Below are 24122 nucleotides of genomic sequence, written 5' to 3'. Positions count from 1 at the left end.
AAGCAGACACGTAACATGTAAACTTTGTCTTCGGACTGACCTTGTACGGTTATCCCCTAGCCAACAGATCAACGTCAAACAGTTTTTCTCACAGTGATTAGCGAAGCTGCCTCCGAATGTTCATCATAATATAACGCACATCAAGTAAAATAACTCCTGCAGTTGTAAGAAATGAAACGAAACAAAATAACAGCATGCGACGAACAATCACACAGGACTTCAGCTGAAGCGTAACGCTGTTGGTGCATATTGTGTCGCTGTGGGTGAAAAATTTACTGGCAATGGTGGGGAGTTGCTGCGGCCGCAGGCGCGCGAGACTGGTTTAGTACGTGTTATACCTGTCTGACGAGACTCATCTCATTACTTTCTACGTGGCTGTCAATTCATAGGCGACTGTGCCTTAAAAAGAACTTCATCTCTTTGAGAGGCACCACATTACTGGCAACCTTTTATTCGGACTAGCAGCTCTTCCATTATCTTCCATTATGCCTCAAGGAACAAACGAATCTAAGGCTCCTGCGGAACACTCTGTCTCTTGTATCTGATAACGCGCCTTTGCTACGTCGTTATGTCAAACATCCGACGCATGGTAGTGCACCAACTGTATGACATTTGTCCAATATGTCCGTAGTACACTCCACCGAAGTTATGGCTAGGAAAATTAGTAAACCTGGTTGGATTACTTCTTCGAACACTGAATTTAAATGCCCTAAACGATCAACATCTCGTTTATTATAGAGGGATGCTGACTCAGTTTTTCAGGATAGCAAATTGGAAGCTGCGGTACAGAAAATGGTCCAGAGATCACTAGTGCGTGCGCACGCGCTCTTGTTTGTGTGTGTGTAGTGAGTGAAGTGTTATGAAACAATGAGTGTATAGTGTATGCAGTGACTGGTAGTGAGATATGAGTGAACAGTGCCGCATTACATTATGTAACAAGTTATTTGTAAAAACGTTTTGTATACCAGGAGTAAATCTAATGATTGTGTCTAACTAGAAGTCTGTAAGTGTATGTGTGTACGAATTAGCTTATTTTAAATTGGTCTAAACTTGTAAATACTTTGACATGTCCTATATCCTTGTAAAAAAATATCCACGGATGAGTCAAGCTACTACTACTACATGCAGTGTGACAGTTCCTGGAAACGTGCAGACCGCGATATTCTAAGAAGTGAGGCAATCCATGGTTTGCAGTTTTATTATAATGCGTTTACTTTGAGCATCTGTTATAATGTTGAAAACACCACCGCCCTACATCAATATCTACGTTTATTCTCTGAAAAGCACTGTGAAGTGCATGACAGAGTGTGCTTCCCCTTTTACGGGTAATTAGGACCTCTTCTCCATACACACACGTACGGAGTGTAACGAATGGTTGTTTAAATGCATACGTACGCGCTGCAACTGTCTAACATTGTCTTCGCGGTCCATAAGGAAAAGACACGCAGGGGGTTGTAGTATATTCCTGCATACCTCACTTGATGCTGGTTGTTGAAACTTTCTAATTAGGCTTTCGTGCGGTAGTTTGCGTCTTTCGTCAGGCGTCTTCTAGTTCAGTTCTTCCAGCACTTCCTTGAAGATCTCTGATGGGTTATAAAACCTATGATTGTTCGTTCTGTCCTTCGTTATACAATTTAATATCCCTTGTTTGTCGTATTTGATGCGAGTTCCACACACATGAGCAATATTTTAGCCCTCATCGCACGAGTCTTTTTGATCTCCTTTGTAAATTAACTATATTTACTTAGTAACCTAGCAACGAACCGAAGTCTGCTACGTATGACACCTGCGACTGAGCCCATTTGATCAGTCAATTTTCAAATCCCTACAAATTGTTACGCCAAGGTATTTATATGAGTTGACAGATTCCTGTCGTGACTCGTTCAAAGTTTAGCCATAGGATACTACGTATTCCACTTTGCAAAGTGCAGAATTTTACCTTTCTGAACATTTAAAGCAAGTTGCCAGCGTTTGAACCACTTATAAAAATCTTATCGAGATCTGACCGAATGTTTATGTAGTTTTTTCGTTTTTTTTTATCAAACTGTACTTCATTACAGATAACTGCCATTATAGATAACTGTATCACCTGCGAAAAGTCTGTTGTTACTTTTAAAATTGTCTGCAACGTCATTAATATACAACGCGAACAGCAAGGATCCCAACACATTTCCCTGAGCCACACCTGAAGTTCCTTCTATATCTGTCGACAACTCTCCATCCAAGATAACATGCTGCTACTTCCTACCAAGAAATCCTTAATCTATTCACATAATTTCGCTTGACACCCCACACGATCGTGTTTTCTATGATAAGCATAGGTGTTGTACTGAGTCAAACGCTATTTAGAAGTGAAGAAGTGTTACATTTACCTGGCTATCTTGATCCATCGCTTTCAATTCCTCACATTGTAGTGGCATTCAAAGTACTGTTGTTAATAAATTCGCCATTGTAGATTCACCGTTAGTTTTGTGGACTTCAGTTAAAATGCGGCCTCCTAGAGCTGTACCTACAATTTCTAGTTATTCTTAGCTTAGAGCATCAAAAGGAAAAAAAAATTACGAACTGGAAAAAGGAAGAACGATTAGTGTTTTCCATTTCGCCGACGAAGAAGTTTGGATGCGGGAAGGAAAGGTGAAGGAAATCAGCCGCGTCCATTTCAAAGGAACCATCGCGGTATTTGGTTCACGCAATTTAGGGAAAACACGGATGGATGGTCGGACGAGCGCGTGCGAGTCCATTGTCTTCCCATAGCGTCATCTCGCTCTTTGTCACGGCTTCGATGTAGAAACAGAAGTGGACACTCTTACAACACTGTTATGCAATAATCATCGGAACTACACACATCTGTTGTTCCGTTCTCGGAATTGCTGGTATGTATCTCTGACAGCGACAACGTTTATCGCCAAATGAAGGCTGCCAGTTTCCGGCGTTGGGTGTTGTCGAGGCTGTGGTACACAGACAAGGAAGGACCTTCATGTCCTTCTAGTCAGTCACGTGCAGATAACAACTGGCGGCCACATGTATTCACGAAGTCATGTGATGCGTAGAATTTCCTTTTCAGTAAACGCTAAAAAACGCATTGATTGAAGCAATCTTCAGTGCTGTATTTAGGCTAGCAAGCCGGTGAAATGTGCAGCTCTTCAGTTCCTATTTAAAAATAAAAGCACTCCCTCTTCAAGTCACAAGTGGCCCATCGAGACCATCTGACCGCCGTGTCATCCTCAGCTGAGGATGCGGATAGGAGGGACGTGTGGTCAGCACATCGCTCTCCCGGTCGTTAGGATGGTTTTCTTTGACCGGAGCCCCTATATTCGGTCGAGTAACTCCTCAATTGACATCACGAGGCTGAGTGCACCCCGAAAAATGGCAACAGCGCATGGCGGCCTGGATGGTCACCCATCCAAGTGCCGGCCACGCCCGACAGCGCTTAACTGCGTTGATCTCACGGGAACCGGTGTATCCACTGCGGCTATGCCGTTGGCCATGTAAGAATAAATCACTCCTTAAGTTCTATGCACTGTTGACGTAAGATGATAATGTTGTTGTGGTCTTCACAACAGCAGCTCTCCACGCCAGTCTATATTGTTCAAGTCTTTTCATCTCTGGATTACTGCCTCAAATTACATCTATTTCAACCTACCTACTGTATTCATCCCTTGGTCTTCCTCTGCAGTTTTGCTTCCCACACTTTCTTCCGTTACCAAATTGCCGATTTTTTGATACCGCAGGCTGTGTCATATCAACCGATCTCTACTTTTAGTCACGTTATGCCACAAAATTCTGTTTTCACCAATTCGATCCAGTACGTTCTCATTAGTTGTTCTATCTAGTCATCTAATTTTAAACATTCTTCTGTAGTACCTCACTCGATAACTCTCTATTCTATTTATTGCTTATTGTCCACGTTTCACATTCCATTGCCACTGTTTTACTTTTGTTAACGCTCTTCTTATAACCCCTCTTTCTAGACGCTACCCATACATTAAATTGCTGTTCCAGATCCTTTGCTTTCTCTGACAGAATTACAATGTAATCGGCAGATCTTAAACTTCTTATATCTACTCCTTGAACTTTAATTCCTTCTTCAAATTTTTCTTTGGATTCCTTTACTGCTTGCTCTGTGCACAGACTGAATAATATCGGGGATAGTGTGCAATCTTGACTCACTCCCTTCTCAAGGACGGTTTCTCTTTCATGTCCTTGGGCTCCTATAACTACTCTCTGGTATATGTATAAGCTCCATATAACCTATCATTCACTGTATTTTATCACTGACACAAAATTTCAGTGTGTGTTCCAGACAATATTGTGAAAAGCTTTCTGTAAATCTACAAATCTTGTAAACGTAGGTTTGCCTTACTATCTTGTAGGATAAGTGGCACGGTCAGTACTGCCTCACGTGTTTCTATGTCTTTCAGGGACCCAAATTCATCTTCCCCGAAGTTGGCTGCTACCACTTTTTTTCCATTCTTCTGGAAGTAATTCGTGTCAGTATTTTGCAACTATGATTTATTAAACTGTTGGTTCGATAATATTCACACTTGCCAGCACCCGCCTTCTTTGGAACTGGAATTATTACATTATTACATTCCGCCTGTCGTATATGTCTTCCATACCATGTCGGATAGTTTTGCCACGGCTGGCTCCCCAAGAATTTCAGTAATTGTGAGAGAACACCGTCTTCTCCAAAGGCCTTGTTTCCAGTCAGGTACCCGTATATCAGTGCTCTGTCAATTTCTTCTCCCATTTCATCTTCGCCCAGTTGTTCTGTTCCTTCTACCGGGTGGCCAAAAAGAAACTGATCCAGAAAATATTTTCAATAAGACTGAAGCGAGATATACTTTTGTTAGTGAACATCAGAGAAGTTGCTGAAAATGACGACGCTGCAGCACTGTGCTCGATTCGTCAAACTATGAGACACGCGTAGCAGGTCTGCCTGAGGGACAGCAGAATTTCATTTTCAGTGTTCTGTTGGAGCTCTTTCATTTTGCGAGGATTACTTGAGTATACCACAGGTAAAAATCACAGGGAGAGAGTTCAGGCGACTGAGGTGGCCAGGAATTACACTGCTTCTGCTGATTGTCCTATCTTCACTGAACACCTCATGCACTTGTGCCAAGGTTGTCAAGGCGGACTGTGTTGATGCTCTGTCTTGTTGAAAATGTCCGTACAGTCGTTCATCTTCTCTCAGTTGATCGACATATGGATTAAAATGATTCTGGACATACCGGCTAACATTAATACTTTGGTGACAGAATCGTTTTATTATGCGAACACCAGACATTGCGCACCAAACACTAACCTTGAGATTATGCGATGGGTCCAAAGTACTGACGTGAATTTTCTGATGCATAATGGCACATGTTCAGTTAATTCACAAACCTTTGCAGGCGGATCCAGGCCTCATTTAAAGAAATTAGAAATAGAGAATCCTAAAGTGCTGATTCCACTTCACTCAGAAACTACTGACAGAACTCAACAATCGTAGGTCGTCTGGACGCTTTAACTCATGCACTACAGTAAATTTGTATGGGCACAGAGGCACGTCCTTTTCGGCAATATTTCGACTGAAAGATTCCCACTTACATAGATAAACGGCGTTGGGATTTCGTCGGAATTTGTTCCAGGCTTTTCTTCACTCGGACAGTGTTTTCTGGTGTTTGGACTGTTTTCTCATAGTTATGGTTTTTATTCGTTGCGGACCAATTTTCGCGCCATTTTTCTACTAATTTCATCATTGCAGACTTTTCTGAAAATTTTGCATGAACAGTTCCAGTCTTAAACTCCTGTACAGACATTTCCGCACAGGTTTCCACGAACTGTGCTTCGCATAACACTCGTCAGTGACCTCGCGCTGTTTCTTCGTGACCACGATTTTGTGTTGCATTCAACTGGTCACTAAAGTCTGTTCCTCTCACTCAAACTTAATGAAATAACGATGCACTTGCGATAGAGCAACTCTCACAGGCTGAACCAAATCTCATATGAAGATAGGGAAAAACTAAACCGGGCGATTCAAAAAGAAAGAACAGATTTCAATTTTGTACTATAGACAAACTATAATAGATAGAAACACATTGCGAATGGCACTGGATAGAGGAACGCTCGTTGTTTTGACACAGCTCCGCTGTTGTTTGCATGTAGCAACATGGCGACTACACCACGAGAGAAATAATTTTGTTTGTTGGAGTTTGCGCTGAGTCAATCCATTGTTCAAGTGCAACGTGCATTCTGCCGCCGATCACAAAATTCTTGGAATCTGGTTGTACGTGCTGAGGGAAGAGCACTAATCTGCCACGCACATCTGATGAAAATGTCGATCGTATGCGAGATGCATACACACGGAGCCCTCAGAAGTCCAGAAGATGGGCAGGACAGGAATTTCTAATTACTCAAACAACGTTGTGGTTTGTTCTGAAACGATGCCTGCGTATTAATACGAAGCCTTGCAAATTGCCGTTACTGCAGCTGCATCCCGGCTACTATAATAGAAGGTACGAATTTCACGTTTCAGTTCTCCAAGATATGGCAGAGGACATTTTTTCCGAACGACTCATCTTTTTGAACAATCGACGTTTCATGTATCGAGTAAGGTAAGCCACCGTAATTTAAGAATCTGTAAGAATCTAGGAATCGAACATGAAAGAGAGTCACCGAAACTGATGTGTTTTTTGCCGTTTCTGTTCACGGAGCTTAAGGACCTTTCTTTTTACGGAGGAAACTGTGACAGGAATTTCATACCTTGACATGCTGCGAAACTGACTGTTTCCTCAACTTCACGAAGATTCCAATGATTTCAATTTTATGCATGACAGCCGCCCACCTCACTTTCACGTCGAGGTGTGGCGTTATTTCAACAACACCATCCCACAGCTTTGCATTGGAAGACGTGGACAACAGGAGCTTGTTCCTTGCTTATGGCCTCCCAGGTCACCAGACCTAACATTTTGCGATTTTCTTCTATAGGGATACGTCCATGAGTCAGTACCGTACAATGTTACGCTCCAGACCTACATTGCCAGAAATTCCTCCGTCAAGTTAAGGTCGATGTTTGACTTTAAAGACTTATTTTCGCCAAGAATGCCTTCTTTCCCTGTACTCCTTGCTTCGTCTGTGATCTGTTACTGTGATTTCGAGGTAGCACAATTCCTTAACTTCGTCTACTGCGAGATCCCGAGTTGGATGTTAAGTGTCTTGCTATTCTCATTTCTGTTACTCCTGATTACTTTAGTCTTTCTTTGGTTTACTTTCAATCCATATTCTGAACTCATCAAACTGTAATTTTTCTTTGCTTTTACGAGGATAGTAATGCCATCAGCGAATCTTATGACTGATATTCTATCACACTCAATTTTAATCTCACTTTTGAACCTTTTTTAATTTCCATCATTGCTTCTTCGATGTGCTGCACATTTACCTTGCACCTTTTTATATCCTACTACATTTTTATCTACCATTATTGCTGTATTGTAGAATGTAGCTATGTAATTTTCCGCATGAAGATATGAGTGTGGACCATCGGAACCCACTGAGTGACACTGAAATCTGGCTCATTTAAAAAGTGTAAAAGGACCTGCACACTTTCAGTATTTATTGACAATACCAGTTTGTCAAAACTTTATCACGTTGAAACGACCTCACACCATCAATAATGTTGACAAAATTTCCGTTGATAACATTGTTTTACAAGGTTAATATGTCGAACACCCAAAAGAAAGCGTGTGCTGCAGCTAAACTAGACACAGTTTGCAAGCAACAGGAAACAGCGAGAAAGAGGAAATTGGACGGAGCACGAGTGGAAAAAATGAAGCGTTCACATGTTAACTTACTGACAAATCAGAACACAGACCAGAAAATTTAATAAGTTATTTTCCGACGGGTCAGCATCGTTCGAGAAATTATTAATGTTGATACGAGATAAAATAGAAAAATAAAATTCGTTAATAAGAACAGCCATTGCAGTTGAGGAGACACTAGATGTAACTTTGAGCTTTCTGGATACAGGCAAGTACTCTAAGGCTCGAAGTTTAGTTCTGTAAATCAGGAAAAACAATTAGTAAAATTCTGTGGAAACCTGTCAACCAATTATATCTGCCTGCCAAGGATATGTTCATGCAACTTACATAAAACTTTTTTTTACGTTTTGGCATTCCAAAGATCTCTTACTAGTCATTGCAAATGTATAACATATTTTGCGAAGTGGAATCGTTTTCCCAAAGTGCTATATAATTTACCAAACAATACTATATTTTCAAATCAATAAAGTAAGCAGTGTCATAGAGAAAAACATCCGGTGACGACCCTAAAGTGGTACATACAATGATGACCCTCGCGTAGTTCTATTAAATTGGTTTTGTGTTAAAGGACTACGTGAAAAATTAAATTTCAGGTATGATATGTGGAAAGTCGAATTAAAAGCAAACAGCGCAGACTAACGCCGTACTGCTACTTTATGAAAGTCTATCAGGATCAGAATGGAGACATGTCAAACTGTCGGTGCTTGATCTCAGACGTTCAGTTCGTATTGACACATTGACGGGAAAAAATCGCACCACCAAGAAAGAGTCTCGCAACATAAACGAAAGTTGGTAGGCGTGTTTCTCCATTTGAAAGATTATGTCTGTTAAAATTTCGCGCAATTCGAATGGTGCTTGTAGCGCCAGACGAGGATCGAAATCAGGTTTGCTTTAAATGCGCGCTGTAAGGGCCTTGAGCGTTAGCTACCTTAGAGATTGGACGTGGTGAGTTGATGTTAGTCAAGAATGCCTTTAAGGCGACAAAGACGTCATTATCAACGCCTCGCCGGGTTCGAACGAGGTCGTATAATAGGGCTACGGGAAAGGGGATGTTCCTTGTGCTACACTGCTGACAGACGTGGCAGGAATGTACCCACTATACATGGCTACTGGCTGCTGGTACGGTCGCAAGAAGACGGGGCTCCGGACGGCCACGTGGCACTGCCGAGAGGGAAGACCGACGTGTTCGCCGTACGGCTCTAGCGCATCACACGGCATCTGCAACAGCAGTCTGAGCAGCAGTTGGCACCACTGTGGCACGCTGAACTGTTACAAATCGGTTACTCCAAGGACAGCTCCGAGCCAGAGGCCATGCAGCGTGCGTTCCACTGACCGCAACCACTATCATAAGCGACTTCAGTTGTATCAATCGAGAGCTCATTGGAGGACAGGGTGGAGGTCTCTTGTGTTTTCTGATGAAAGGTGATACTGCCTCGGTGCCAGTGATGGCTGCATGTTGGTTAGAACGCTGCAAGTTGAGGGCCAGCAAACAACCTGTCTCTAGGCGCTACAGTCTGGAACCGAGCGACCGCTACGGTCGCAGGTTCGAATCCTGCCTCTGGCATGGATGTGTGTGATGTCCTTAGGTTAGCAAGGTTTAATTAGTTCTAAGTTCTAGGCGACTGATGACCTCAGAAGTTAAGTCGCATAGCGCCCAGAGCCATTTTAACCAAACAACCTGTCTAAGTGCTAAACATACTGGATCTACACCCGAAGTTATGGTCTGCAGTATGATTTTGTGAGACAACAGGAGGACTCTGATGGTTATCCCGCGCACCCTGACTGCAAAATTGTTCGTCAATGTGGTGATTCGGTCTGTTATGCTCCCAGTCATGAACAGCATTCCAGGAGGTGAATTCAACAGGATGACGCTACCTTTGTTGTAACCCAACATGCTCTTCAGGATATCGACGTATTGACATGGCCTGCTAGATCACCAGATCTGTCTCCCGTCGAGCACATATGGGACATCATCGGACAACTCCAGCGTCATCCGCAAACAATAGTAACCGTTCTCGTATTGACCGACAAGAGCAAAGGCCATGAAATTCCTTACCACGAACTGACAGCCCGCACCTCTAAAACAAAATGGTTCAAATGAATCTGAGCACTACAGGACTCAACATCTGAGGTCATCAGGCCCCTAGACCTCAGAACTACTTAAACCTAACTAACCTAAGGACATCACACACATCCATGCACGAGGCAGGATTCGAACCTGTGACCGTATCGGTCGCGCGGTTCCAGCCTGAAGCCCCTACAACCGCTCGGCCACACCAGCCGGCACCTGTACAATACAATGCAAGCATATTTGCATGCATGCATTCAACATTCTGGCGTTTATACTGGTGGTCAATGTACCAGCGTTTCACATTTGCAGTGGTTTATCTTGTGCTTATGATGGTCGAAGTAGGAAGGATATAAAATGTACACTGGCAATGGCAAGGAAAGCGTTTCTGAAGAAGAGAAATTCGTTAACATCGAGTATAGGTTTGAGTGTCAGGAAGTCGTTTCTGAAAGTATTTGTATGGAGTGTAGCCATGTATGGAAGTGAAACGTGGACGATAAATAGTTTAGACAAGCAGAGAATGGAAGCTTTCGAAATGTGGTGCTACAGAAGAATGCTGAAGATTAGATGAGTAGATCACAGAACTAATGAGGAGTTATTGAATAGAATTTAAGAGAAGAAAAATTTGTGGCACAACTTGACTGGAAGAAGGGATCGGTTGGTAGGGCATATTCTGAGGCATCAAGGGATCAGCAATTTAGTATCGGAGGGCAGTGAAGAGGGTAAAATTCGTAGTGGGAGACCGAGAGATGAATACACTAAACAGATTCAGAAGGGTGTAGGTTGCAGTAGGTACTGGGAGATGAAGAAGCTTCCACAGGATAGAGTAGCATGGAGACGTGCATCAAACCAGTCTCTGGACTGAAGACCAGAACAACACCACCTTGCGCGTACATTAACTTGTGATCTTGTAATGTTAATCGCTTAAATATGTTACCTACACCCCTGTATTCCCGAAATTACATTATTCTACATTAATTATTTTTTGATGTTGCGATGTTTTTTTCCGTCAGTGTGTTCTGAAGGCCACCAATACTGCTCATCAATATTTCTAGTGTTGATAGCACGTCAATATAAAGCCCCATACAGTCATAGTCTATTGACGGTGTGACAATATTATTGAACGTGTGAGGGGCCCCTTAAATAGTGCGTCTGACAGAAAGGTATGTGGCTGCAGGTGGAGCGCAACGAGCTGGAGGTGTCGTACCACGTGTCGCAGTACCGCGCGGTGATCGCGGAGCTGCGCGAAGAGGTGGAGCGACTGCGCAACAAGCTGGAGGCGCAGCCGGCCGCCGAGCAGGACCCGCACCAGGACGAGCAGGAGCGCCGCCGCGCCGCCAGCCTCCGGGACGACATCGTCGCCACCTTCCAGCAGCAGATGGCGCTCAGGTGCGGCCTCACCCTGACTTTGTAACGTAGCTATGGCACGTCAGGGGAACGTATCAATGTCCGGTGAATGTTAAATTTACTGGGGCAATGTGCAGATTCTAAGCTCGAACATTATGACTAGAGCCCAGATTTTGTGTAATTAGACACTGAAGAGCCAAAGAAATTGGTACACCTGCCTAATATCGTGTAGGGACCCCGCGAGCCCGCAGAAATGGCGCAACACAACGTGGCATGGACTCGAGTAATGTCTGAAGTAGTGCTGGAACGAGTTGACAACATGACTCCTACAGGACTGTAGATAAATCCGTGAGAGTACAAGGGGGTGGAGATCTCTTCTGAACAGCGCATTGTAAGGCATCCCAGATAAGCTCAATAATGTTCATGTCTGGGTAGTTTGGTGGCCAGCAGAAGTGTTTAAACTCGGAAGAGTGTTCCTCAAGGCACTCTGTAGCAATTCTAGACGTGTGAGGTGTCGCATTGTCCTGTTTGAATTGCCCAAGTCCGTCGGAATGCACAATGGACTTGAATGCATACAGGTGATCAGACAGGATGCTTACACACGTGTCACCTCTCAGAGCCGTCTCTAGACGTATCAGGGGTCCCAAATCTCCACAACTTCATACGCCCCACCCCTTTACAGAGGCTCCATCAACTTGAACTGTCCCCTGCTGACATGCAGGGTCCATAAACTCATGGGGTTGTCTCAATACCCGTACACGTCCATCCGCTCGATACAGTTTGAAACGAGACTCGTCGGACCAGGGAATATGTTTCTAGTTACGAACAGTCCAATGCCGGTGTTGACGGGCCTCGGGCGAAGCGTGAAGCTTTGTGTCGCGCTGTCATCAATGGTACACGAGTGGGCCTACGGCTCCGAACCATATCGATAATGTTTCGTTGAATGATTCCCCTGCTGACACTTGTTGATCAGCACTGAAATCTGCAGCAATTTGCGTATGGGTTGCACTTTTGTCGCGTTAAACGATTCTCTTCAGTCGCCGTTGGTCCCGTTCTTGCAGGATCTTTTTTCCGGCAGCAGCGATTTCGGAGGTTTGATGTTTTACCAGATTTAATATTCACGGTACACATGTGAAATGGTCTTACCGGAAAATCCCGACTTCATCGCTACCTCTGAGGTACTGCGTCCCATCGCTGGTGCGCCAACTATAAAACCACAATCAAATTCACTTAAATTTGGTAACTTGCCATTGTAGCAGCAATAACCGATCTAACAACTACGCCAGACACTTGTTGTCTTATGTAGGCGTTGCCTACCGTAGCGTCATATTCTGCCTGTTTTCATATGTCTGTATATGAATACGCATGCCTATACCAGCTTCTTTGGTGCTTCAGTGTATATTCGGTTCCTTTATAAGTAGTTATAAGATTAACAAAAATGTCGAAGAATTACACTGAGAAGACCCTTATTACAAAGTTTTAAATTACATATTTTACATGCTTTGAGGTATAATACGTATTTCACATCATAGTACACAGTTTTACATTTTTTTATTATTATGCATTATAAATTTTTGTAAGTCCCTTACATTTTCGTTACATAGCCGGAAAAGAAAAAAAAAACAAGTTTTATCATTGTGTTTCTCACACTGTCGTCAATCCCGTCGCTCTAAAAATTTAAATTGCACATGTTCGAAGTGGACAATGAAGATTCGTCTTAAACGCGTCCCTTTCTTGTTCTCAAAGGCTTCACAAGGTGTAACAGTCAGCTTGATTTAACTTAACCTTGGCACCAGTTGAGTTTTCGTTGTCACCGAAGCTGAAAATATGGATTTCTATTGTCAGTGCTTTAACAACTGATGGCAATATAGTCCTCTGACAAACTTCTTATAAACGTATAGGATGTACGACAAAATCTCAAATTGAAGAACTCTACGAAGCAGCGTACATATTAGGAATAAACAACGGACTTCTCCAAAGAAAATGTTACTACCTTAGACAGTTGCAGGGACAGCCTACATCATCTAATAGCGAATTCTTACAGAGAGGTGTGTTTTACATTGGTTGCAGGGACCATAATTTGTAACTAACTTCAGGTACCTGAATACCTGAATTTAGACATTTCTTACAGAAATCTTGAAGCCGAAACATTCCCGACGAGTGCACTGTTAGGAATAATTATCTGGATTCTTGCGATTTTGACGAACTAGAAAAAATCAGGACTGACATTGGCCAATCACTTATTTGGATTTCTGTTGATGAGACGACGGATGTTGCAGACCATTTCAGGGCTAATTTAAGTGTGAGGAAGCTGCACTCTGAGGTTGCATCTACAGTCTATTTAATTTTATGTGTACGGACTGATTCGACGAGTGAAAATTTGTACCAAGGGCGGGAATCGAATTCTGGTCTCCTGCTTACCAGACAGGTGCATTAGCCACTAAGCACCCTGACACAGCAGTTCACACAACTGTGCGAATTACCCTGGAACCCTTCTCTCCTCGATCCAAATTCTTATGCGGCCCAAGTCTATTTTAAATTCCCCCTTTGCACACAAACAGATTTGCTGAACGTCTCTGTATGAGACCAGTGAAGTCTCTGAGAATGTGTCATTTCATTTGTATAAGTACCTATGCACCCGTGTTTCAGACTGGATTCCCCGTTTATATTCGATGCTGAGGTGCTATTCCAGAACATGGAGAGCCTCGGCAATCTGTTCGTGGGTAAGGGGGAATTTGAAGTAGACTGGGGTGGCAGCGTGAATTTGGACCGAGGAGGGGGTTTTCCAGGGTAACCCGTGCACTTGTGTGAACTGCTGTACCAAGGTGCCTTAGTGCCTAACACACCTGCCTACTAAGCAGGAGACCAGGGTTCGATTCCCGGCCTTTATGCAAATTTTCACTCGCCGTTTCGGTCAAAATAAATAAAATCATATCTGCATGAGACCAGTAAATTCTCTGAAAACGTGTTATTTCATTCCTATTTGATTTATTGTAAAAATTTGGAGACAAAAATAGTTCAACAGCTGCAAGATTCATTAATGATTGACTTAAGATACTACGACCAGTTGTCATAAAAGAAGAGAGGGTCCTATTGATGTACACAGATGCAGCTCCGTACTTGTTGAAAGCTGGAAACCGCTTAATGTATTTTGTCTACAATGACTGCACGTTATATGTATGGCTCATGCATTGCAACGAGCGGCAGAGACAGTTAGACATCAATTCCCGGAAGTAAATGCAGTGATATCAGCAACAAAGATGGTTTTCTCGCAACGTTCTTATCGTATACAAGCAGCAGCTACCTGATGTTTCTCTGCCTCCAGAACCAGTGACAAGGTGAACAACATAGACTAAAGCTTCCAGAATTTAGATTAAAGCTGTGATTTTCTACAGTAAGCACTCTGGAGCTGTGAAGCCAGTGATCGAGAACTTTTATTCTGATCTTGCAGAGTCTATGAATGAATCCTTGTCAGTATTCAACAGTTCTAAAGTGCTAATTTCAGTTTCATACCACACAAATCACTTGAGCTGGCATCCCGAAACTAGAGATTTCATGGACGCCTCTCCAAGAGCCGATGGGAATAATGTAAGATGCAATTCGGAAGGTCAATGTTGTACCAGTTCAAGTGGGTGGTGTAGTTTCCAGTAAACTGCAAGCTGTGCTGAGTAAGAACCATAGATACTCAAATCTAGTAATTTTGTCTCGCTTATTTAATGGTGAAATTGTAGAACCCCCTGAGAATATTGATCCTAACGCCATCTCCCTTCTTGCAAAGTTGAGTAATCTTTCTCCATTTAAAAAACATGTTGTCAGACAGAAAACTGTGCTTGACAACCGAAAATTTGGAAATGCATATCATAATTAAATGAGCATCCCGTTCCAGGGTAACTTAAATGCTTGAATAGAAGACACTCGCACTTCACTACTTCGTAGCACAAGTGAGCTGATTAACAGTTAACGCAGATACTCGTTTGTGACTAGCCTAAAAATGGCTCTGAGCACTATGCGACTTAACTTCTGAGGTCATCAGTCGCCTAGAACTTAGAACTAATTAAACCTAACTAACCTAAGGACATCACACACATCCATGCCCGAGGCAGGATTCGAACCTGCGACCGTAGCGGTCACGCGGTTCCAGACTGAAGCGCCTTTAACCGCACGGCCACACCGGCCGGCTGTTTGACTAGCCTAGCCATGCACTTCCACCTTATAGGAAAAAATAATATTTTCGATTTTAAATATAATTGTTTCATTGTTCATACATATAATTGCTTCATTTGTGTACGACATTTTGCAAGTAATACACAATCTGATCAAAAGTATCCAGGCGTCTATTAGTGGACATTAATATGACACACGTCCACCCTTCGCCTTTATGCTGGCCTGTAATGTGATAGGGACACTTTCAGAGCGGTGTCTGCTTGTCTCTGAAGTAGTGGCATCACATTCTTCCTTATGAGCCGAAGCCAGAAAAGGTTGTGTTGTTGGATGCTGGGGTCTGGAGTGAAGTCGACACCGTAACGTATCCCAAAAACGTTCCATTGGTTTCACGTCTGGACTCTGGGCACGCCAGTCCATTTCAGGAATGTTATTGCCCAAAAACGATTGCCTCACAGATGATGTTTTATGACAGGGTACATTGTCATGCTCATACAAACACTCGTCGTATCTGAACTGTTCCTCCACTGTATACAATACAAAATGCTTTAAAATGTGTTCATATTCTTCCGCATTTAGCGTTTTCTTGAGTGCAGTTGTCCATAGCTCTTGATCTAGTGGCTAGTTTAGCTGCCTCTGGCTCTCAGGATTCCCGGCTGGGTTGGGGATTTTCTCTGCCCGGAGACTGGGTGTTTGTGTTGTCCTGATCATTTCATCATCATTCATGGAAGTGGCGAGATTGGACTGAGTGAAAATTGGGAATTTGTAAAGGCACTGATAACCGCACAGTTGAGCGCCCCACAAACCAAACATCATCGTCATCATCATCTTGAGTGCAATTATGAGACTACACCCTAGCATCGTAAAGCTCATTCTACATGACTGACTTTCTTGTCGGAAATGGCTACTGGAGACAAATGCGTCTACTGCAGCGCCTCTGGCGTTTGACCCCAGTACTGATTCTCTTCTCTGTTTTGAGTGGTGATTTTTGCTTACACGTCAGCATCGAAATTGCGGTGTTGTGAGAGCTGTCTGCTGTACAATTGGCACCTGAATGGTGAAAGTGAGGTTATGCGCGATTATGCTTTTTATGGAAAAATTGAAATATAGTAACAAAATGTAGGAACAAGCATGATAATAGAGTTTATTAAGGACCGAAGCAGAATTCACTGTCGAAGTTTTTGTCAAAATTCTCGTGGTAAATTGTTCATACTCCTGAGAACTGAAAGTACAGGGAAAGTGTCATCCAAGCATTTGAGAACATGTAAATTTATTTGCTCGAGAAAATAAAAACATCATATAATATGTATAACATAGTAAATAGCGCCTTTCTGCTTTATACTTTGTATCTTGTTTTCTTGTTAAATGACAAATAACAAAGAAAATTATTTTTCACATCCAATAATTTTGACTTTTTCACTGTTGACATAATTTTCATTAAACACGTTTATCTATTTACGTTCTTATTTCTGGGCAGTGTAGGTTTTTTCTCTGTAAAACGCAAATACTTTTTCCTCTCAGATATTTCCTCTCTCTTGTAGACTAGAAAAACACTAGTACAAAAAGAAATACCAGGAATTTGTTTAAATTTTCAGTTTGCCACGGAAGCAAATCAAACAAATTAATAAAGATTAAGAATATATGAAAGAACAAAATCCATTTCTGTAGTGAGAGTGAGCTCCACCAGAATAGGTTATAGCTTCCGATGTTAGCAGACGCCGCCACAGTCCCTTGTCTCTGCGCATCTGCAGTATACGTACTCGGAAATTTAGAACTGCACACTCTGCACAGTCTATAGATAATTGACATTACAGACACACTCGCAACGTGGTTGTTTGCTGATTTAAACGCAGGCCCGAAAGGCGCATGCACTTCGAGTAGTGGGTTTTGACCGATTTTCACAAAAAACGGGATTAAAACACCTGTCACACGACCTTCTTTACACTTCACTGTTGGCACTATTCATCACGATGGCAGGTAACGTTCTCCAGGTATTCCAATCACGCGCCACAATGTTTACTGTTTGCCCAAATGCGCGAGAGCAGGTTCAGTCTTATATCACCAAAGAGGGTGACTGCGCACGATGACGCATGTTATAAACAGGTCGAATGCGCGGGGGTGTTTTATTCGCAACTACAATCCATAAGGCGAGAGAAGAGCTCTGACAGCTGACGCGGTCTTGGGACACGTGCTTCGCGCATCCTCGATGGCCAATCAGATGGTGAGCTTTTGTTTACGTAACCGTGGCAACGCCCCAGTGTTGCCGTAGTGCTGGGCGACCACTGCTTTCAGTCAATTGCGCCACGTGCTACATTCAGGTTTGCGTGTATACGTTTGCATTCTGCTACTTCTGTGAGTTTCTTGCCATGTGTATAAGTGGAAAATGGCTGCCTGTAGTGCAGAGAAGAGGGCTTTTGGGAAAGGAACTACGCTGAAATTCTAAGCACGCGAATTTATATGCAGATTGCGTGTTTACTTGATCGTGTTATGTGACTGAAACAGACAACTTTGACGAAAGTGCTATCAGGCAACACATATATATGTACTACAGCAGGAAGGAGAATCCGACACTTAAAAAGTTGATGGCATCACTTTCAGACAGTGGTTTGTTCTCAGTCAGAACGACAAGTCTCTCCACTGTTTTGAAAAAAATTGGCTTTGGTTGGGAAAAGGTCTCAGGACGAAAGGTATTAATGGAATGCGGAGACATTGTAGCACAGAGATGTAGTTTCCTGCGCGAGTTGCTAGCAGTGAATCCGGAAAATGTGATATGTATTGTCGAAACATGGGTCAACGTGCGTCATGCACGTTCCGCCGCATGGACAGGCGACACGCGCCACAGAACTATGAGTGTGCCAACTGGTAATGGAGGGCGACTAATTACAGTTCACGCTGACTCTATGAACGGTTTTGTGCCCGATACCATGATGATGTTTCAGTCAAAACGGAAAAAAAGCTGTCGACTACCACGAGGAGATGAACGCAGATACATTCAAAGATTGGTCCGATACTCGTTTGCCACCAAACTTCAGTTCTGATAGTGTTTTTGCAATGGACAACGGCTGCTGCAAGGAGAGAAGAAATAATCAGCTGGTTGAAAGATAGTAAAATAGGCCTTGAAAAGAAAAAGCCGAAAGCGGAACTTCTGGAATTAGTGAAATGATACAAGCCAGAGAAGACGCATTATGTGATTGATACATTAGCAGAGAACCACGGCCACAAAGTTATATGTCTTCCACCATAACATTGGCATTACAACGCAGTTGAACTCATCATGGTTCAAATAAAAGCATATGTTGAGGAGCGAAGCAAAACCTTTACGTTGCGAGACGCAGAGAGGCTGGTAAATGAGGCTGTCACACGAATACAGCCAGAAAATTGGGAGGACGTCGTGAACCACGTGTGGAAAGAGGTTACAAGGTCAAACATAGAAGGTGGTGTAAGAGAAGAATCGATTCATAATACTGTAATTTCTTTACCAGACGATGAGGACAGCATCAGCGAAGATAGCAAAGACCATGCGGTCGTGACAAGAGATGACCAATCAGATGACGGTGACTTTCGGGTCTCCGTTCTCCCGCACGAAAAATAGCGGTGTCGATATTTTACACGTAACATTTGCGCAATTTGCTTTACCTTGTTAATGTTGAAAACCTGATTGTGTGTAATTTTTATTCTGGCTGGAACCATAATCATGGTATTTTTTAATGATATTACCGCTATTTGACGGTAATAATTTTTATTTTATTGTTATACGATCCAGAGTTCAGCCATAGGCCATTTTCAAGTACAGTAACTAATACATATGTCAAAAGATATCAGACTGGTATGAAATACAGCGAAATCTGAACCGTGTAACAATAAAATTATTGCATTCAAATGGCTGCATCATCATTAAAGAAAATATTTGTGTGTGTGTTTGTGTAAGTTGACAAACATTGGTAGCGCACGTGAAAAAATATTCCATCAAGGAACACATCGGTCAGCAGAATGCTGCCCCTACAGGAATGCTGCAATGAATGACGCGGCATTGTTAGGTTCTGAAGGAGCCGAGTGTTGCCGCGGGCCGAATGGGTGGGAACCCGCTCACCCCGGCGCTGGCTCGCTGCCCGTCAGTGTCGAATACTGACAAATGCGCTGCCAACTGTCAGAGCTCTTCTCTCGATGTATGGAGTATAGGTAACGTTTGCACTGATCTGTTGGTAGCAATGTTATCATTCGTCACTTTCTCCGAGTGCTGTGCTGTGTGTGTCAGTTCCTACTCCTCGTCTGTTACTAGTAAGGTAGAAATGGATTGTTAACATTGCTATGGAGCGTATGACGACTGAAAGAGGCCATAAGTTGATGGTTACTGCAAGAAACAAATTTCTAAAGGATAGAGAAACACAACTTGGAGTCGCGTGAAGGTGCACAGTAAAAAACTTCTCTGTTCAAACCGCATTCTGTTTACTAATGAAGTCAGTCGTAACCATGGAGCCGTCGATAACATAAACAGACAGATAAGTTTCAAAAGTGTAAAACGGAAGGCTATTTCTGAATTATGTGAGAGACCTTTAAAGTATTTGTCTTCAGTGGACTCGAATTTCCAGCCCAGATGTTACTATGATTAAAGACTGTATTTATCGGACCAGAATGTCTATTTTGCCGTCCCCTGACCGAAAATGTTAAATTAATTTCATAGTGTTTTGCAGGATATGTAGTTTTTAAGTGTACAAAAAATGTGATTCTCATCACCGACACCAACTTCAATGTCGTCTGATTTTCGACTGAAAGTAATTTAGGTCTGCTTTGTGATAACGAGAAAATTCTTGTTCATGAAATTTGTTTTTTCCTCCGAGTGCAGTTGATCTGACTCAAAAACTGATCACCTTGTGCAGTTGACCTAGTTTGAAAAGTGACCGCGCGCGCAGTTGACAACATCAAAAGTAGGCAAAATTATGGGTCTCCTAACAGTCGTGATACCCGGTTCGCGAAACCCAAACTCTTCCAAAGGAGTGCAACATGCTATAGCGTGACTCATCATTCCAAATCACTTGTTTCCTGTAATCAACTGTCCGCTGGCGTCGCTCTTTGCAGCAACCTCGAGCGTCGCTTAGCATTGCCTACAGAAATGTGTGGATTATGAGGAGCTGCTCGACCACTGCAGTTCATTCTTTCTAACTTCCTAAGTACAGTCACTATGCTGGTTAGACTGCTGCTAACACTCTGGAAGTCACGAATGGTTCCTTCCGGTGCTTTCGTGTGGTTATTCACGACCCTCCACGGCAGTGCTTGACGGTACGTACATGAGGTCCTCCTGCTCTCGGTCTGGCTATAATTGCTTTCTCACGTTTCAACTTGGCAACCACATCACCAACAGTCAACTTGAACAAGTTTACAAGGTTCAAATGGTTCAAATGGCTCTGAGCACTATGGGACTCAACTGCTGTGGTCATAAGTCCCCTAGAACTTAGAACTACTTAAACCTAACTAACCTAAGGACAGCACACAACACCCAGCCATCACGAGGCAGAGAAAATCTCTGACCCCGCCGGGAATCGAACCCGGGAACCCGGGCGTGGGAAGCGAGAACGCTACCGCACGACCACGAGATGCGGGCTGTTTACAAGGGTTGAAATGTCCCTGATGGGGTTGTTAGTCAGGTGACATGCAGACACCAGTTCACATTGGAAGACACTGAACCTTCCTGACCAATACTCCATGCTTCCTTTTATACTTGCGGACTCGCCTTTCGTGACATCTAGTGGTCATTTAGGTATTACATAGGGCGGTTCGGATACTTTTGATCAGATAGTGTGGATGCGGATGAACAGCTAGATTTCCGTCTTCCTAGATTCAAGTAGGTGTTCGACACTGTGCCACATCGTCGACTAATAACCAAGATCGCGCAGCAAATACACTGAAAAAAAAAACTGTCGCATCACTAAGGAATGATCTGTGGGCTGGAAATCGGTAGGTGCGCTGTACATGCACAGATAAACAAATGATTACAATTTCAGAAAAACTGGATGAGTTATTCAAGAGAAAGTGCTTAACAAACTGAGCTAGTCAAAAATGCGTTGGTCCACATCTGGGCCTTACGCAAGCAGTTATTCGGCTTGGCATTGATTGACAGAGGTTTTGTCTGTCCTCCTGAGGGATATAGTGCAAATGCTGTCCAACTGGAGCGTTAGCTCTTCAAAATCCCGAGCTGGTTGGAGGGATCTGCCCGTAATGCTCCAAATGCTCTCAACTGGGGAGAGATCCGTCAATCTTACTGGCCAAGGAAGTGTTTGAAAGCAAGAAGACAAGCAGTAGAAACTCTCACCACGTGCGGGTGGATATTGTATTGCTGAAATGTAAGCTCAGGATGGCTTTCCGTGGAAGGCAACAAAACGAGGCGTAGAATATCGTCGAAGTACCGCTGTGCTGTAAGAGTGCCGCAGATGACAACCAAAGAGGTCCTGTCAAGGCACCCCAGTCCGTATCACCTGGTTGTAGGGTCTTATGATAGGCGGGAGTCAGGTTGGCATTCCAACGCTGTCCGGGGTGTCTCCAACACGTCTTCGATCTGAAATCTCGTTGATTGGAGTAGAACTGTCTTCAGTGATGAGTCCCGCTTCCAGTTGAGCCCCGATGACCATCGAAGACGTGTCTGGAGAAGCCCTGGACAGCGGTGGGATGCCAAACTGACTGGCAACCGCCCTATGGCTCGAGAACCAGGAGTGATGGAATAGGGTGCCATTTCTTTTCGTAGCAGCAGCCCTTTGGTTGTCATCTGCTGCACTCTTACAGCACAGCGGTATGTCGACGATATTCTACGCCCCATTTTAAGAGCCTTCCATGGGAAGCCATCCTGAGCATACGCCTCAGCAATACAATATCGGCCCGCACACGGTGATAGTTTCTAGTGCTTGTCTTCGTGCTTTCAAACACTTTCTTGGCCAGCAAGGTCGCCGGATCTCTCCTCAGTCGAGAGCGTTTGTACCATTATGCGTAGGGCCCTCCAACAAGCTGAAACGTCCCCTTAGAAAAATTATACATGACTGTGCTTAAACTGACACACAATATTTTTAGCGCAATGCAATCTGACTTCCAAAAATCCCTACAAAAGAATGGCCCTGACTAACATTAACCTATACCTTTCACAAATCACTTACCTCACAAAAATCTTCGTTACTCGAACTACTGTAATACAGCGAGCGCTACTACTGCCAGCTAAATAAAAGATTCAAACTACTGAAGGCACTAACTACTGATAGGCATAGCAAATGAAAGATTTTAATAGAGAACAAACAGTGTATTTACCTTAATAATCATAATATATATAGCAGTTCATGCCATCCAGTCTTACAAATTTCAAATCTCCGCCATTTCTCTCCCCACATCCACCACTGCTGGCGGCTCACCTCCAACTGCGCAACGCTACGCGCTGTTAACATCCAGCTGCCGAACACTACAATGGCAGACAACACTGCAAACTAGCCACAGACTGCACACAGCACAGCCAGTGATTTTCATACAGAGCGCTACGTAACGTTGCCAATAAGAAAACGTAAACAGTCTACTTACATAGCCCCCATGCTCCCCACAAAAAATTTTACAAATTGTTTTGGGCAGTGGCCAATAATGATTTGATAAAATTTTTCATAATTACAATAACAAAGATATCAAATGCACACACTTATTGATACAATGTTGGTCAAAAGCTAAAATTTTCTCACAGTCTATAAAGACAGTCCTGGTCATTCATCACAGTAAAATTGCAGTGTTTTTCTCAAAGCCTGAACAATAAAAGAAAATGCACACGGAAGTAGTGGATTTCCATGCAGTCTTAAAGAAGTAGTGTTGTCCTTCCAACAGAAAGACAGTGCTGACTCTCGACATGCAGACAGGTAATGGGCCACAACAGAGTAAACCCACAGCAGAGTCATTCGAAGTTTTGAAGAATATTGGTAGGTAGGTCATCACAGAGCAGACCCACTGTAGTCCTGGTAGAGATTACGGTATTGGTGGGCCACCAAAGGTGCAGACCCACTGTAGTCCTGGTACAGATTGTGGTATTGGTGGGCCACCAGAGGTGTAGACCCACTGTAGTCCTTGTAGAGATGGCCAGCAGCCATCTGTTGTGACTGTGCAGGTGCACAATCACCATTGAAGAGTCTTGCGGATAATATAGCAAGTCCATAACCACCACGTGTGCACTCACAAAGTTTTTGGAATTGTCCTTAGAACCAGCAATGCTGTTATCCAGTCCCTTGCTGAATTATTAACACATGTGCAAACACTATCAGTCCCTACTTCTCACATATTGTCCATATACTATGACCAACAGAAACGTGTGCAGTGAAATGTGACTTACAAGTTACTTAATTTGATGAACTGGTATCAATTACAATTTTATAACATAAGAATACAATAACAAAGGTACAAAATACATCATTAAAGAACATAACAATACAGATAACATTTGTAGTACCGGCTTTACAAAAGAATCGAAATAACATATACATCAGTGTTGCAGGAGTTATGACATAAGTAAATACATAAAAGATCAGAATAACTTTCGAAACATCAACTTCACACATGAGCATTAAAACAGAACAGAATAAATAATGTCTAAACATCTTTACAATGTAAACAACATATTATCAATGCCAGTTATATTTGAGGATAACAGTATTCCTCATCATAGTGAATGTAGCTTAGTATTAGAAGAGAAAAAAAATTCTATGAAACAGTACACAGAGACAAATACACAAGGGTAC

General features: G+C 43.0%; 1 protein-coding gene across 1 annotated transcript in view; it reads left to right on the top strand.

Annotated features, from left to right (window-relative positions):
• The window catches only part of LOC126162095 (kinesin-like protein KIF19), a 585325-nt gene that overhangs the window by 432586 nt on the left and 128617 nt on the right, over positions 1–24122 (top strand). Inside the window, exon 7 of the mRNA XM_049918372.1 lies at positions 11045–11256. Coding sequence (XP_049774329.1) covers positions 11045–11256 — 212 coding nt within the window. The remainder of the gene's footprint in view (positions 1–11044; positions 11257–24122) is intronic.

The sequence above is a fragment of the Schistocerca cancellata genome, chromosome 2 (genome assembly GCF_023864275.1).
Source record: "Schistocerca cancellata isolate TAMUIC-IGC-003103 chromosome 2, iqSchCanc2.1, whole genome shotgun sequence".
NCBI classification, from domain to species: Eukaryota; Metazoa; Arthropoda; class Insecta; order Orthoptera; family Acrididae; genus Schistocerca; species Schistocerca cancellata.
Note: the sequence above shows the minus strand (reverse complement) of the source record. Positions and strands in the feature narration are given on the sequence as shown.